The 15,223-nt window shown below is 46.7% G+C and overlaps 2 protein-coding genes across 4 annotated transcripts in view; one reads left to right on the top strand and one right to left on the bottom strand.

Moving 5' to 3' along the window:
• The window catches only part of LOC135346840 (low-density lipoprotein receptor-related protein 5-like), a 31,601-nt gene extending 24,881 nt beyond the window's left edge, over nt 1-6,720 (top strand). For both annotated transcript variants that reach the window (XM_064544591.1, XM_064544592.1), the window contains exons 8-24: nt 339-601; nt 777-1,009; nt 1,088-1,282; nt 1,343-1,444; nt 1,548-1,723; nt 1,784-2,022; nt 2,138-2,323; nt 2,379-2,507; nt 2,600-2,733; nt 3,030-3,182; nt 3,280-3,472; nt 3,710-3,946; nt 3,999-4,432; nt 4,530-4,661; nt 4,771-4,884; nt 5,111-5,386; nt 5,531-6,720. In XM_064544591.1, the coding sequence (XP_064400661.1) occupies nt 339-601; nt 777-1,009; nt 1,088-1,282; nt 1,343-1,444; nt 1,548-1,723; nt 1,784-2,022; nt 2,138-2,323; nt 2,379-2,507; nt 2,600-2,733; nt 3,030-3,182; nt 3,280-3,472; nt 3,710-3,946; nt 3,999-4,432; nt 4,530-4,661; nt 4,771-4,884; nt 5,111-5,386; nt 5,531-6,546 (4,212 nt within the window). In that variant the 3' untranslated portion in view covers nt 6,547-6,720. The remainder of the gene's footprint in view (nt 1-338; nt 602-776; nt 1,010-1,087; nt 1,283-1,342; nt 1,445-1,547; nt 1,724-1,783; nt 2,023-2,137; nt 2,324-2,378; nt 2,508-2,599; nt 2,734-3,029; nt 3,183-3,279; nt 3,473-3,709; nt 3,947-3,998; nt 4,433-4,529; nt 4,662-4,770; nt 4,885-5,110; nt 5,387-5,530) is intronic.
• A 138-nt stretch (nt 6,721-6,858) lies between these two features.
• LOC135346843 (eukaryotic translation initiation factor 4 gamma 2-like) lies at nt 6,859-15,141 on the bottom strand. Of its 2 annotated transcripts, none has more exons than XM_064544596.1 (26): nt 15,001-15,141; nt 14,630-14,801; nt 14,469-14,574; nt 14,311-14,421; nt 14,199-14,256; nt 14,060-14,149; nt 13,857-13,915; nt 13,684-13,794; nt 11,361-11,471; nt 11,191-11,314; nt 10,873-11,114; nt 10,648-10,822; nt 10,450-10,589; nt 10,264-10,394; nt 10,008-10,215; nt 9,785-9,911; nt 9,484-9,563; nt 9,335-9,433; nt 9,180-9,281; nt 9,025-9,123; nt 8,692-8,793; nt 8,569-8,627; nt 8,410-8,521; nt 8,194-8,290; nt 7,270-7,391; nt 6,859-7,049 (listed from the first exon to the last, which is right to left on the bottom strand). In XM_064544596.1, exons 2-26 carry the CDS (start codon nt 14,656-14,658, stop codon nt 6,993-6,995), a joined length of 2,751 nt encoding a protein of 916 aa, XP_064400666.1. In that variant the 5' UTR covers nt 14,659-14,801; nt 15,001-15,141; the 3' UTR covers nt 6,859-6,992. The 2 variants fall into 2 exon arrangements, with proteins under 2 accessions (XP_064400666.1, XP_064400667.1); XM_064544597.1 differs by having other exon boundaries at nt 6,859-7,043; nt 7,264-7,391.
• Nucleotides 15,142-15,223: the final 82 nt, after the last annotated feature.

Raw genomic sequence — 15,223 nt, forward strand, 5'->3', positions numbered from 1 at the left:
GTACAGTCGGTGTTGTGTGTGGTGTGTACTACATGTACCTGTGTAGCTAATCTCATGAGAATAATTCCAGTGGGTCATTAGCCATGACACTGTAATTAGTCACCTCCTCCACTGCCATGCCCACCAGCTATTGTGTGTGCTGTATTCAAAGTCCTTATCCTTTGTGTACTGTTACCTTATAAATAAATGATAAGGTGATCGGAGAGAGTGTACTTGTGTAGTCATTATCCTAATGTGTTGTGTGCCTTGTAATCAATACTTGCAGCTGTTGAAACACGACCTGACCATGTGTGTATATAATTATATGTGTGTGTCATTGTCCCCTACCCCCTGTGCAGGTGTACTGGAGCCAGATGGACCCCCCACAGATTCGTCGAGCCCCAGTGCATGGTACGGAGGGGGAGGAAGAGGTGGTGATCCAGACGAGCATCTCCCTCCCAGAGTCTCTTGCCATTGACGCATACGCCATGAACCTCTACTGGGTCGATTCTGCCCTCGACAAGATCGAGGTGGTGGGAATTGGTGAGACCAACAGATATCGAAAGGTGCTTGTGCAAACAGGGAGGAAGCCTCAGGGGCTGGCACTTGACCTACTCAACAGGTCTGTCTGATACAAGTTTGGTATTTTGTTGGGGGAGTTTGTTACATACAGTGTAATAGTATTATTACCGTATAAAGGGAGAGTATCGATTTCTCATAGGAACACTGTAAGGAAAGGGTTGCTCTGTTTGGATCAGTGTATTAGTTGATTAACTGCACACCCGACCGTTCTTTAGGTTCATGTACTGGACTGACCTTGACAAGAGTGCTCCGAGGGTGGAGCGTTGCCATATGGACGGCACAAATTGCACTCAAATACTCACTCACCTTCCCCCCAACACTATCCGTGAGCCTGCCACCATCACAGTGGACCCTCTCTCCAGCTGGGTGTACTTTGCTGAGACACAGAATGACAAAGTGTTCCGCTACAACGGTCTCACAGGAGAGCACACAGACGAACAACTGCGTGGTATGTTCTTGTAATTATCATTTACCCCACGTGCAATGAGTGTTGTTACAAACGGTTCACTATAGTGTCTCTTTATAGACCCAGAATCTGGAATCGCACCCAATGATGTGGCAGGGCTGGCGGTACATGGTAACTACCTCTATTGGACAGATCGTAGTGGCACTGGGGCATCTATGGCGAGGGTTGACAAGGTCGAATTTACTGCCTCTGAGACTGTACACAACTCAGGGGGTCTCCACGGTCTGCTGGCTGTCGATCACAGTGCAAGTGCACGTATGTGCAATCCGTGTGCTTGATAACTCTAAATATTATGATGTTTCCCCCAACTCATAGCTTCCCCTATGTGCTCGCTGTGTGACCAACTGTGTCTGTCCCCCTCGTGTGCATGTGCAGACCACTTCATATTGGACACCTCCACTCAAGGAAGTTGTATGGGTGAGCCACAAACCACGCTTGCCCACATACATGTACTGTTAGCGTACTAGCGTATGTACATGCAAGTATAAACTCCTTGAGACTACTGACCTACCCCACATAGAGCCACCAGCCACTCTGTTGATGGGTAGCACTCTCCTGGGGGTCTTCCAGTTTACAGAGAACAGGGCTGGCGTCAGCTGGAATGGGAACAATGAACCAATTCTCAATATTAATGTGGACCATATGGATGTTGACTTTAGTACTGACACTCTCTTCTGGGTCAGCAAGGACGACAAGGTATGTCCCTCTGGGTCACATGACTGGCACATGATCCTCACATGACCTCCCTGCATGCAGCTGGTGTATCGTAACTCACTGAACAACACTTCTCTCCCGGCTGAGCGTGTAGTGCACTGCTGTGTGGGGGAGATTAGCGATCTGGCTGTTGACTGGTTTGGCCGCAACCTCTACTGGGTGGACTCTGCTCGTCATGTGATTGAGGTAGCCCAACTTGATGGTCGTCACAGGATTGTGCTGTACAATGTCCCCCCTAGCCTGGGGACACTCAACATCATCACACTGGATCCCCTCAGGGGGTAAGCAAATGTTACTGTCCATGTACAAGCAAAATTATTATGTGTGCTATGCATAATACATAGTATGTGTATGACCCCCCCCCCCCCCCCCCCCACTCCACACACACACACACAGCAATCTATATTGGTCTCCTGATTCTGGAGCAAAGATCTATCGCTGGAGAATGGACGGGAGCAGCACAATGTCCGATGTGTTCTGGGAGTCACCTGACTATACTGAGGTGTTTGGATTGGCTCTCAACTACACAGCTAATGCAGGAATCAGCGACCAGCTTTACTTTGGAGTGTACAGCAATGACCCGTGAGTATATAGTCACATGACTAACCTCATGACTGACCGTGATATTGATATGCAGTCCGGAGTGGTTGGTGTACAGTCAGGAAGTGGATGATGAGGACAACCAATCGCTACTGGGTCAGTTTAACTCAGCTGTCAAGGACCTCAGCACTTACAAAGGGGACTCGTACGTCATACAAGGAGACACGTACGTGTTGGTGCTACATAAGTGTTGCTAGCACTATTATTGTAACGGTTATGAGATCGGCTTTACCAGCTGTTGTATGTTTGTGTCTACAGTCTACCCACTGTGGTGAAGGTACAGCACGATGACTCCAATAACAACCACAACGAAGTTGCCATATCAATTGCCCTGTTTAACCAGCCACTCTCCACCCTCTCATTGGCAATCAGCCATCACTCGCTGCAACCAGGTGACTAAAGTAGTACACAACTAGGTTCAAGTAGGGAGAGAGCAGAGGAGGTCCGACACGAGTACCTCCTCGATTAGGCTAAAATTGAGTTATTAGTCACATGCAACAATTCTTTAACGTTAAATTTTGCACGTGACCAAGCCTAATCAAGCCAAATCGAGGTACTTGTGTCATACCGACTCTGGGAAGAGAGGGTGGTTCGAATGTATCATAGCTAACTTACAACATGAATTACAACATGTAATACTGATTTGGTACATGTAACTACAACTAATTGAGTGGTTTTGTTCCCTCAGGTCTCCATGAGTGCAGTGTGGACAACAAGGGCTGTGGTGGGGGAGCAGTGTGTCTGGTGGAGACCGGGGTGAGGGGGACCTGTGTCTGCCCACCTCTAGAGGCCAGTGTAATTGAAACAGACAGCAATGGCATCGACCACATCACCTGTGCTGGTGAGAGATACATGTACATGTAGTTGTCAAAAAGTGCTGTGTGCAGTACAGTAGTTGTGTAGTGTAGCAGCTGTTGATGTATAATCACCAACCCCAGCTGACGACACTTTTGTGTTGCTGGCCACTGAGGATGGTGTGTACGTCCTACCATACGTGTCCCCCTCCATTGAGAAGAGCTCCAGTAAGGTACAGCCCCTCCCCCTTCCTCCGGTGGGGTCTATTCAGAGTATGACCTATGACCCCATCAATAAAAGCGTCCTGTTTACTGATGACACCTCACAGCTGCACAGGTGAATACACCTTGTACATACATGTACAGTACATGTGACACGTAGTGTGATATGCAGGGGTACATACATGTACACATAATATATAAGCTTACCGTGTAGTAGAGTCTAATCTAATGATGCATGTGTTCAGATTTTAGATCAGCATTCGATTTTGAAGAAAAAGTGTGCATATAGGCAGATCAGTAGGAGCACAATCATACATGTATGGTACATTGTGTCTCTCTTAATTCTGTGTAGTGTGTCAATGGACAGTTCTTCTGACTACTCGTATTCGTTAGTCAATGACTCCGCCCCCTATTCCCTGGCATACGATTGGAGAGGTGGCCACGTCTTCACTACAACAAGCCCTGGCTTCCAAATAGAGCTCACCACCATCAACGGAGAGGGGGTGGGCTCCGTACTGGAATTCCAGGCGACAGAAAAGCGCTATGTGCTTAACATACTGGGAGAGCTACTCTTTGACACTGACAGACAGTGAGTTACAATCCTTGCACATATTACTGAACGTCACATAACTTCCCCTCAGGCGATTGTATTGGACGTATGTGGCTCACAACAAAGAACTAGGCATGGTTGCAGGGGCAGAGCTTCGTTACATGGACATGTCTGACAGCACCAGTACTGAGCGCTCTGTTGACCTCGGAGGACGAAGTATCAGGAACATTACTCTTGAGCCAGAGAGTGGCTCCATCTACTGGGTCAGCATTGTCAACACTCGCTTTGTCATCATTGAGAGATTCTTCCCTAATAATGGGACTATCGTATCCGTCCATTCGGCAGCACCAGCTAGTGTGACGGGATTAGCTGTTACCATGGTGAACGGGCAGCTGCTCTTATTCTGGTACGATAGTGTAGAGGAGGCCATCTTCCTGCACAATGGTAGTAAGGCAGTCATCTATAGAGGGTGGAGTTCTGGGGGTGCCAGGATAGTGGGCATGCTCGCACATACAACCATGCCGGGTGAGTGGAGTTGCTGAGTGACTAATAGCAATATGTACATACATGTACAGTTGTGTATGTCATGTTTCAAGCAATCCCCACCCTCTCTCTCCCCCAGTTCCGGTAAATCTTCCCTGCCTGGTTGCAGAGAGGCCGTGCAGTCACTACTGTTTGTCTGACTCCCACACCTCAGCTCTCCAGTGTTCCTGTCCCTCCAATACCCAGCTGGAGAACGGCGTCACATGCTCTGGTAGGCCACCCCCTCACTTTCATTGTGTGTGTGTGTGTGTGTGTGTGTGTGTACGGGATAGCTATCATTAATTTTGTGTGTATGTGTCATTGTATGCTCCCCCTCTCAGATGTCCCATGTGGTAACTCGCTGTGGTCGTGTGGAGGGGACTCCCCAGAATGCTACCCACGGACCTACTTGTGTGATGACATTCCTCATTGTCGGAATGGGGCCGATGAAACATGTAAGCCATGACAAAGTCTGTGTCTCTGATTGACTTGGCAATCTAATCTGAGCTTGTACGTATACAATGCATTCCCTTGACTTTTGAAGAAGTCGTAATTAGTCATAAATCGATTGCACATTATGCAGCACACATCAACAATAACAAAGTGCTCGGAGCATAATTATTGATGTTAGGCCCCAAAATAATTATGTATTTTAGCCATATTTCTACCCTTGCCTTGCAGGTAACTGTAGTCAGAGTGACTTCGGTTGCTATCTCTCTGACACTGGTGACGAGTGTGTGGCCATGGAGCTCAAATGTGATGGTATCCGCCACTGCTCCAATGGTGAGGACGAGATGGATTGCTGTGAAACCAATCAGTTTGGCTGCTACGTAGAGGACGATACCTACAAACCTCTGGGGGGTGGGTCGGTGATCCGCTACCACTGTCTCTATAACTCCTCTCGTTGTGATGGCATGGTGGACTGTCTGAACCAAACCATCGATGAACCTCTAGATTGTGAGTGGCACAGAATGTGTACCCCTGACCTGCTACATGTATTTATAGAATGCATGCTCTGGCTATTTATATAACAATGTAGTTTGTATTGACGTTCTTCTATGTGTCTTATATAACCTGTACCATACTCCCCACCCCCTCCAGGTCCTACCACTATGACTCCTGAACCTATAACCACGCCTACTTCAATTGCCACCCTTCTGAGCACGCCCATCATTATCACCAGTGTGGTTATCTCGTTCTTTATAGCCGTGATCGGTCTCTTCTTCTGTTGCTACTGTTGTCGTCAGTTTTACAAGAAGAAGCAAGCTGAGATTACCAGTAGTCGAATGTCTAGAGCCTTCAACTTTAACCTGGCTACATACAAACAAGCTGAGTCCCCACAGCCTCGAGTGGATAGTGTGTCCGACTACTACTCTGATATCTCTCGAAATACCAACACTACTCAGATTGGTAGTCACATATCCCACGGGAGTATGTACAAGCAACAACATCAGCCCATGGCAACAGACCCTACCAACCCTCCACCCTCTCCGATGACACTGGCCCACTCATACAACGCACTCACTGATATTGAAGATGACATCTCCGTGTTCTCACAGACAATGAGCGAGTATCCTATACCCCCCGTACCCAACCCATCACTCAACTATGACCTCGTCAGCGATAATTTGTCGTACTCCGTAAGTCAGAGTCATTATCCAGCGACGATTAGTGGACGTGCCCCCAACCCGCTCCTGCTTGGACAGCAACCGAATCACCCGTACTATCACAACGGTGGGTATCACTACCCCCAACAGCAGGTGGCCAACCAATGGGCACCCAAGAGAGGTCAGGACCAACCCAACCAGGGGAAGCAATATCCCCCATCCGACTACCATCACTATCCACCTTCACACCCACGCAAGGAACTTGACAGTCTCGCCAGAACAGAGACCGAGAGTACCATCTCTATGACAACCGTGAGTACAGAGAACCAAGATGAGTACCTGTATGATGAGGAGGGTACATGTATGTCGTACGCTCCCCCGGGTCGTCCCCCGTCTCCCGTTACGGTGGTATCCGACTACCACCCCCCTGCCCCACCCATGTCACCTGACTCCACCCTCAGTGAGATCTCAGACGAGGACTGCTCAGAGAGACAGCTTCATCAAACATAAACATAATTATATTTGTCTGTTGTATATGTTTGTCAATTTGTATATACCTGCACAACTGTCCACCCACCTGATCTGAGGTCAGGCTTAATTTATCGTTAGAATTTCATTATCAATCTTTATAATCTTATAATTATGTTATATAATTATTATACCAACAAAATTAATATTATCACAGTTGCATGCTTGTACAAGAGACAAAGCTACATCAATCATTGTTTAGTTAGAAAACCACAATAAGCATATAATTACGCCATAATACGCCATGATTCATATTGTCAGTACGTGGTCTTTACATCAATTGCCATGCAGGAGTTGTGAAAGTAGTTAAACACTTATTATTAAATCAAAAACTGTACAATTCTTGTTTACACAGTACAATGGTGTCCCGCCCATTTGATCGGTGCTGGCATGGTATAATTAAGTGTCTGTCTATTATAGTTTATTAGTTAAGTCTCCTCCTCAGAGGTATCTGCTTCAGCCAACAGTACCAACCACTGGTTTACCTGCACAACAAGTTACATATAATACACACCATGGGCAATATGAGAATCATAGTTATCCTCTATACCCTCTCAATAGGGCCGATGAAAAACAAGATCTGTCGGAATTAGTCAATTTTCTTCAAATGGGAGTACTTTTCCATGTACATGCTTACAAGTAAATGTAAGCTCAGAATCATTGCACCATGCAGTGTAATGTATACAGTGTAGAACATAGGCTCACCTGAAACAGAGCCTTTCCCTTCCCGGGGTACTCTTGTGAGAGATCCTCCCTCCACTTGAGGAGAGCCTCCTCTTCCACGACGTCCATACTGTACAGGTAAGAGAACAGACGCAGCAGTAGACCTGCAGGGGGACAAATATTATTTACTACATGCAGCTGTCCATAATAACATTGCACTGTCAAAAAAAAATTGGGTTCAAACGTACAATCACGAGCTTCAGCTGATAAGTTGGGTTCAAACAGTCAAACAGTTTCAGCTGGTAACATGGTACTCAATTTTTATGCCTCGGTGCGCATGCGCAAGCGAGGTATACGGTAGTGTGTTTGTGTGTATCTGTCTGTCTGTCTGTGTAGACTGCTACAGCTGCTCAAGGATCAATGAAGTGCAAGTAAGAGTAGCGAGGTATACGGTAGTGTGTTTGTGTGTGTCTGTCTGTCTGTCTGTGTAGACTGCTATAGCTGCTCAAGGATCAATGAAGTGCAAGTAAGAGTTTCTATATAGGCTTCTAGTCATGTTTTCGTGGATTTGCAAAATAATGCTTCCTTGAGTTGCTTAGTTTTGCTTACTTGGAAGCCATTACAGCCTAAAAACTTGTCCATAGAGTGTTGCTACTCTACTTAGTAGTTAGCTTTGCACTAGAATGCTAGCTATTGGTAGCTGCAAGAGTGAGAAGAGATTTGAACTTTTGGCATCAATCGTTTTTAACAATAATCATGGCCAATCATTACCCACTCTTTGTTTTTCTCCGTGTGGTTCTGGATTCTGCGCATGCAGTAAAATAATTATATTAATGCAAAAAATGTTCATCATGATAATTTTATAATGTGTATAAAAGCTATTGTTATGTAGCTTTGACACCTCCACCGAGGCATCAGCACCCACGATGCTTTCATTTTTACCAGTACCGTGCATAAACACAATACCTTTAGGGAAGTTGTTTTGATGACAGAAAGTCTGTGTGGCGTAGAGTGTGCTGATCTGCAGCTGTGTGTCGTCACTCACAAACCTCTCAATAAGAACCTGAGGGCAACAACAGTTACAGCATGAATCATGAGTTCTGTGCACCAAAGGATGGGCTACGTACATGTACATAACACATTACATCATTACCTAAACACGTCATAATTATAGCCACGTACCTTAAACTTTTCCATGAGCTGTTTCTCTCTAGTGACGACTGATTTGGATGGATTGTCGGCCCTAGCAACTGAAGGGGCCAGCGTGGACTCCGAGCACACATACTCCAGAATACTGTGTGAGTGGGTATCAGGGTAATTATAATGATACGTATTACTCACCATTTCGTGAGCACCATGATGAACTCCGGGGTGTGGTAGTAGGTGGAGTCAACATTGATCTGCACACACACACACACACACATGAAACATGACGAGGCATAGAGCTAGTGTGATGTACTGTACCTTGATCCACTTGTAAATGGCCACTGAGCTGATGTCTTGTTGTCGTAGCTTGGCTGACAGCTCAGTCTGAATGTGTCGCAGGGGATACAGGAAGATCAGCTTCTGCAGGTGGAATCAATTAGAATTACCCTTGCACGTATGTAACGAGCAATAAGTCGAGAAAATTTGCGAATCGACAAATCGACAAATCGACAAATCAAAATCGAAGAGAACGGGTTAGTTTTTGTCGCATGGCACAGTTGAGCAATTTCAGCTAGAATATAATACTACACAATCAGCTTTACCATGTTCCTCGTACGGCTATGCCTCGAGGCATAATAATTATGAGCAAACCTTTGCCTCCAGTAGTTCAGTGATGGCCTCGTGAGATCGGTACTCAACTGGCAGTAAGGAGGAGAGCTTTAACCCACGCACTCTACGAGACACCGTATCCTAGAGACGAGCAGAGAGACAGATCGTTTAACCACTCAAATGCATCATTTACTCACCTCTCCAACTAGTGTGGTGAGGGCTTGCAACACAACGAGCAATGTCGGATGATGAGCTCCGTGTTCAAAGGTCGTTGCTATGGCACCAAACTCCACGACATCCTACGACACAGATCATGTGATCTCCTCATACTGAGTACAGAGAGAGTTCTTACGTGTGCGATGGCTCTGGCCATGAAGCCGGCTAGATAGGTCTTGTACTGGGGGAGGGAGGTCTCATAGTCACCAGCTGACGACAGTACCTTCCCAACAGCCTGTGAGGAGTGTGAGGAGTGTGTGTAGGTGTGGGTAGGGGGAGGGCTACCTGTAGGAAGTGCTGTGCCGTTACCAGCTCCTCTGAGTGTAGCTGTTTGATGAGGTCACTGATACGAGTGCGGTCATCCTCTGCAACAATGAGTCAGCAATTGATCCATGTTCATACATGTACAACTACATGTACCAGGTATACAACACTCCACTGGTTGTGGAAATGGAGACATAATTCCACACTCAATTTATACATGTACATGATTGAAATGAGGCTTGCATTTTGGTCTGGCCGTATAAAACAAGTGATTGGGTTTTCACTAAAGCATAATGTTGTGCGTGCCTGTGTCTAGGATTACCTGACTTCCCGAGTGTCTTGGTGATGAGTAGGGTGGTGAGTGCGTCTCTGGGTACACTCGTTAGCTTCACAGCCGCTACACTACCCTCAAGGTCACGTGACTTGAGCAGCTGACCAATGAGAAGCTCCTGCAAACACACACCATCACGCACGCACGCACGCACGCACGCACGCACGCACGCACACACACACACACACACACACACACAGTCAGTCACACTCACCACAGCTTTTTCATTTTCGTTCTTTACTGCTTTCTTTCCTGAGGCTCCGCCCTTCTTGCCAGTCTTAGCAGAGATATGTTTGACCTTGAGTGGCTCATTTCGCTCTAAGTGTGGGGGAAGGGGGACTTCTGCCAGCTCTGTTAGTGGGTGTGGTCTCTCTGGAGGGGGTGTGACCCACCCAGGGGGTGGTCCATAGTTAGACTGTATCCTGTATAAATATTTTACATGAAGTTACTGGTGTAATAAATGAGCTCACCCTTGCGGTGGTGGTGGTCTGAACCGTGGCCCAGTGTACGGGGCCATGGGAGGTCCTATTGGGGGAGGTGGGCCGTATAACCTTTGCCTGGAATTAGGGGGATGCATTGGACCAGGGGGAGGGGCATACATCTGAGGGGGTGGTGATGGCATAGACACAGCTAGTACACACAGTGACAATCCTCACCATTGGTCTAGGGGGTATATTGGTGATGGGGTACATAGGTGGTCGGGGGTAGACTCTGGGGAGCATCATGTGTGGGGGGTAGCCAGGTCCAAACGGTCGAGGGGGCATTCCTGCTATTGGGTGAAGGGGGGCAGCAGAATCTGAGGGGTGGGTGGGAGATAAACATTAACCTGACAAACTCATGGTTTGATGGCTAACTTGGTTGGTCCTCATCGTCTGATGAGTCGTCCCTAGTACGAGGTAATCGTTCGACCTTCTTGACCTTGCTCTCACCACTCTCAGTCAGTGAGGTTGTGGAACCAGTAGAGTCATCGTCATGTGATGGTTGCCGTAACGATGGCTTGAGCCCTCCCAAAGAGGGACGAAGACTAACCTACAAGCACACAGGGTTAATAATAGCAGCAATCATTATGCAGGACTCACTGTGTCGCCAGTCTTTGCTTTGGGGAGTTTTCTGAGTGGTTTCTTTTCCACTTTGCTAGGCTCCGCCCCTTTGATCACGCCTCCATCTGCCTGAAGGAGTGGTGGTGGTGGTGGTGGTGTCGGAAATTCCATGGATATGGACTCTTGTGGTGAGAACAAGTGTCTGCCATCCGGAGGGGACGTGAGGAACCCCTCGTCACCAGAGGGGGTACGCTGTGGCAGCACTGGGGGGTACTTGGAACCTGAGGTGGGCAAAAAAGTACGTGTAAACTTTTCATGTACTCATTGTAGAAATTCATCTCATATTCTGTACTGTACCTCTGAAAGGTGGCTGTTTAAATGGCTTCAATGGTGGAGGGGTGGGTTTGTCGTGGTACACCTCCTGTCGTATCTCATGGATGGGGCGTGGTCCAGGCTGACTTGAGAAGCGACGAGGCTGCCACTGTAGGAGGTCATGTGATGTGTTATTATGTCAAGTGACAGCTTACCTTGTTAGCCCTGAGCTCGCGTAAATCCAACAGCATGAAGTGAATTCTCCGTGGGAGGTCAGGGTTAAAGGTCAGAGAGTGCATTCGCTCAAAATACTTGTCCATCCAACCCTAACGAGAGTGAGAGAGATTGTGTGTGTGTGTGTGTGCGTGCGTGCGTGTGTGTGTGTGTGTGTGTGCGTGTGTGCGTGTGTAAGAGAATACAATGAAACAGGTAATGAATACTGTTATTATAATGAAATAAGTCTTTAGTGCTGGATCACATGATCTCCAGCCAATCAGCTTATCTGAAAGTAGCCAGGTGACCATGGATTAAATAACTTAATCCACACTTAAGTGTGCTTTAAGTTGTTAAGTGTGGATTAAGTTGGTTTGTTAATGCACACTTTTATCAAACAATCATAATACAAGCAGATTGAATCTGAATGTCATCATAATTATAATAATAATACAAGCAGATTGAATACGTACACAAGCAAAGCTGAAAAGTATTAGAAAGTTGAATGTTATTGTTTCGACTTGTTTCATGTGTACCGAATTGCTGACTTGACCATAGCATCACTTTTTCGTCTGGAGAAATAGGCTCAGCTTGCTTCGAAGATGTACGTACCTGTACCTAAGCCAGATCCATATAATCGTTTCATCAAAGGTGCTTCGAATATCATAGCGTTCCAAAAGAGCAAACCAGATACTCATTGCCATATAGTTTGCGCACAAAGTTCCCCATCCAGTAAGCCAGATCAACTGGAGGCATATCCAGTGTGGGATCGGGACTGTTGGTCAGCAGGAAATAAGTCGAGAACATGCCCAGTCAGTCCAGATAGCTTTAGATCGTATCCCCTTCTCCTTTGCATCAGTTACTGGATCTACAAACCTACTAAAACTTGCTATTACAGCTAGCTAGCCACCAGCAACTGATTTAAAATGTAAGCTGCCACGAGGCTAGAGCTCACGTGACAGCACTAAATCCTTTAGAACACACCTAGCCAAGTCACGTGTTTTAATGCTGGTGCACTCGGATGGCCTCTCGGTTATGTAATGCACTCGGCTGCGCCTCGAGCACCACGTTAACCTCGAGGCCATCCTCGGCACGCAGATTAAAACACTTAATCTTGGCTAGGTGTGTTCTAAATAATACTTAGATCACATGATCTACATTTACTTTAGATGAGTTTCAGCCAAGAAGGCTTATCAAATACGACCTCCTTTATTCCCAGAACGAGTAAGAAGAACTTCACATTCTAGGTGTCGAGTGGAAAAGGAGAATGTACAAAAAACCTACGATTTAGTTAAGCCAGCTCCAGACAAATACAACTGTATGATATGCTCCGGCCTACAAGAACGACCAGTACTGATGTCATGCTGCGGTCAACATTTCTGTAAGAGCTAGCTGTCTGAAGAAATGGTATGCAGAGCAAGGCAAAAATTGTCCTCATTGTCGAAACACAGGGGTGACGACGTATTTACTGAACAAAGAGCGTGTTCGAGATACTAATGAGCTTCTAGTGTACTGCACCAACAAGAGCAAAGGCTGTACATAGAAGGGGGAGTTGGGAAGCTTAGTCGGTCATGTGGAGTCAAATTGTGGGTTTACTGAAATCGATTGCCCTCAAAGTTGCAAAATGAAGTTACTGCGAGACAATATGAGCAATCATATACGAGATTGCTGTTTGTGTCGAGATTATAGCTGTGAGCATTGCCGGGAGAAGGGCACTTATCACACTATAACGGGAGAATGTGGGGAGTTTGGACCGTGTTTGGTGCATGGTAGAGGCCACTACAGCTGGTGTGGGCAATATCCAGTGCAGTGCCCTAACGAGTGCTCCAAGACTATCAAGAGAGGAGAGGTTCCCATCCATCGAGGGAGTTGTCCCCTTGAGCCCGTCGAATGTTCGTTCTCAGAGGTTGGGTGCTAGGAGCAACTGGTGAGGAGGGACCTTGACAACCACATGGCAACCAGTGACCATCAACACCTGCTACTCATGATGAAGGCTTTCAACGAACTGAAACAAGAGACTAAAAAAGAAACTGAACAACTAAGAGAAGAAATTAAGGCTCAAGAGAGAAGGGGTCCACAATATGAGGGTTCACAATATGGGAGTGATGCGAGTTATAACAATTTCTTTGACAGCAATGATGACTTAATTCCACCAATACCCAACTGCTGCTTTAATAACAATCTTACTTCTACTATGATGGTACTATAAACTGGATATTCATAGCTAGTACTAAGTCTACATGCAGTGCTAACAGTACAATCAGGAGTGTATGAAGTCTTCATACACTCCTGGTATAATTTATTACAATGATGTTTTTTCCCCACCTTAGCTCTGGGCGTGTCCAGTTTACCCCCCACCGTGCTCAGAAATGGACAGAGACACTCCATATTCTCAGTAATGTCTGCAATGCTGGCGCCACGACGACGCTCAAGCAGCTGCATTTAGAGGAGAGGGGTAGTCAATCAATGCACACACACGCACAATGGTAAAGGAGTACCTCCTTGATGCAGCTGTGGATGATGGCCTCGTGCAGAACACCAATCTTGAACAGCTCCCCTGCATCAGTCAATAATTATATTTACCGTACTCTATCGAAATTAGCCTATGCAGAAAATGTGTGTGTGTTTGAATGGGATTAAATAGCCACCACTTTTGAAAATTCTGGGAACATCCATGCAGCTGCATGAATCATGTACTCACCAACGAATCTGATGTTTCCGAGCATCTTCCTCTTGGCCATGCCCCTCTGTTCCTCCTCTTCTGAGCTGAGTCCATCTCTCCTCTCAAACGCTGTGTGGGAGTAGTGCTATGGGGGTCGCTAAGTAACCACACCACTTACAAGCTTTCCTGTTCCCAAACTCCTCCTGGCACTTGTGCAGTAACAGCTTACGAAATGTCTGCAGTGGAGAATGGTCAACCATGCATGATTGTTGACACGTCACATGACTCACAGTGGATTGGCTGCCAGGCTCCTCAAAGTTTGGTACTAATTCGTTGAGTCTGCGGCACAGCTGTGCGTACATGTATGTGTAGTGGGGTCCCTCCAGGGCCTTCTCGTATACCTGTGTGAAGTGTGAGGGGTGTGTGAAGTGTGAGAGGGTGTGCTCACTAGTAGGATGACTCCTTTGAGAGCTTCTTTCGTGTGGACGGCTGGTAATTGAGTGAGTTCATAGCTTAGCTTATCAAAGTTATCTGGAGTTATCTTATTGAGTATCCTGTACGGGGGAGAGACAGAGGTCACATGACATATCCCCAACCACACACACTCACCCTCGTATTTTCCTGAAGAGTGTCTGCATGGGGTCTACGTTCTCCCTGGCTGTGGGGGGTACCCATCGTTGAGAGCTGGGGGTCACCACCCGACGATATCGCACCTTCCCCTCACTATCCTCCGCCACCTTGACAACCACACACACGACCAACAACGCTATCTACGGGTTAACTGAAGGAGTGGGGTAGGGTAACGGTGGTGTGTGCATATAGTTATGTCGTCACAACTACATATTCATACAGTCATAGTGAGGCTTGTGATCAGTGGTAGGCTTGTAAGCTACACCCCCCTGCCTTGTCTCATACTATGAGTCATAGAGGCTATCCATCAACCTTCCGACATGATCTTATTATAGTACACACAAACTCACAGGCTGGAGGGATCTTGGAGGAGGTATCAGAGCATCAAACCATGGAAACAGATCAGTACCAGCAGACAAGCTTTGGGGATTGAGCAACAACACCACGTGCGAGTGGGTAATGATCATCAACCTTAGAACTAGAATTTGTAGTGGGCGTGGTCAGCACCAAAAGACTGAGGCCACGCCCATAATTATACTCAGACATTGACAATGTTAACTGTGTACACTAATA

This window comes from Halichondria panicea, chromosome 13 (genome assembly GCF_963675165.1).
Source record: "Halichondria panicea chromosome 13, odHalPani1.1, whole genome shotgun sequence".
Lineage (NCBI taxonomy): Eukaryota > Metazoa > Porifera > Demospongiae > Suberitida > Halichondriidae > Halichondria > Halichondria panicea.

Bases quoted from the DNA above. Each gene is read 5' to 3' on its own strand.
- LOC135346843 (XM_064544596.1), bottom strand. From the start codon at position 14,658: ATGCAGACACTCTTCAGGAAAATACGAGG. The intron at 14,575-14,629 runs GTGAGTGTGTGT...TCCCCCGTACAG, and splicing joins CTCTTCAGGAAAATACGAGG to GATACTCAATAAGATAACTC. The intron at 8,628-8,691 runs GTACAGTACATC...GTGTGTGTGCAG, and splicing joins CCATTTACAAGTGGATCAAG to ATCAATGTTGACTCCACCTA.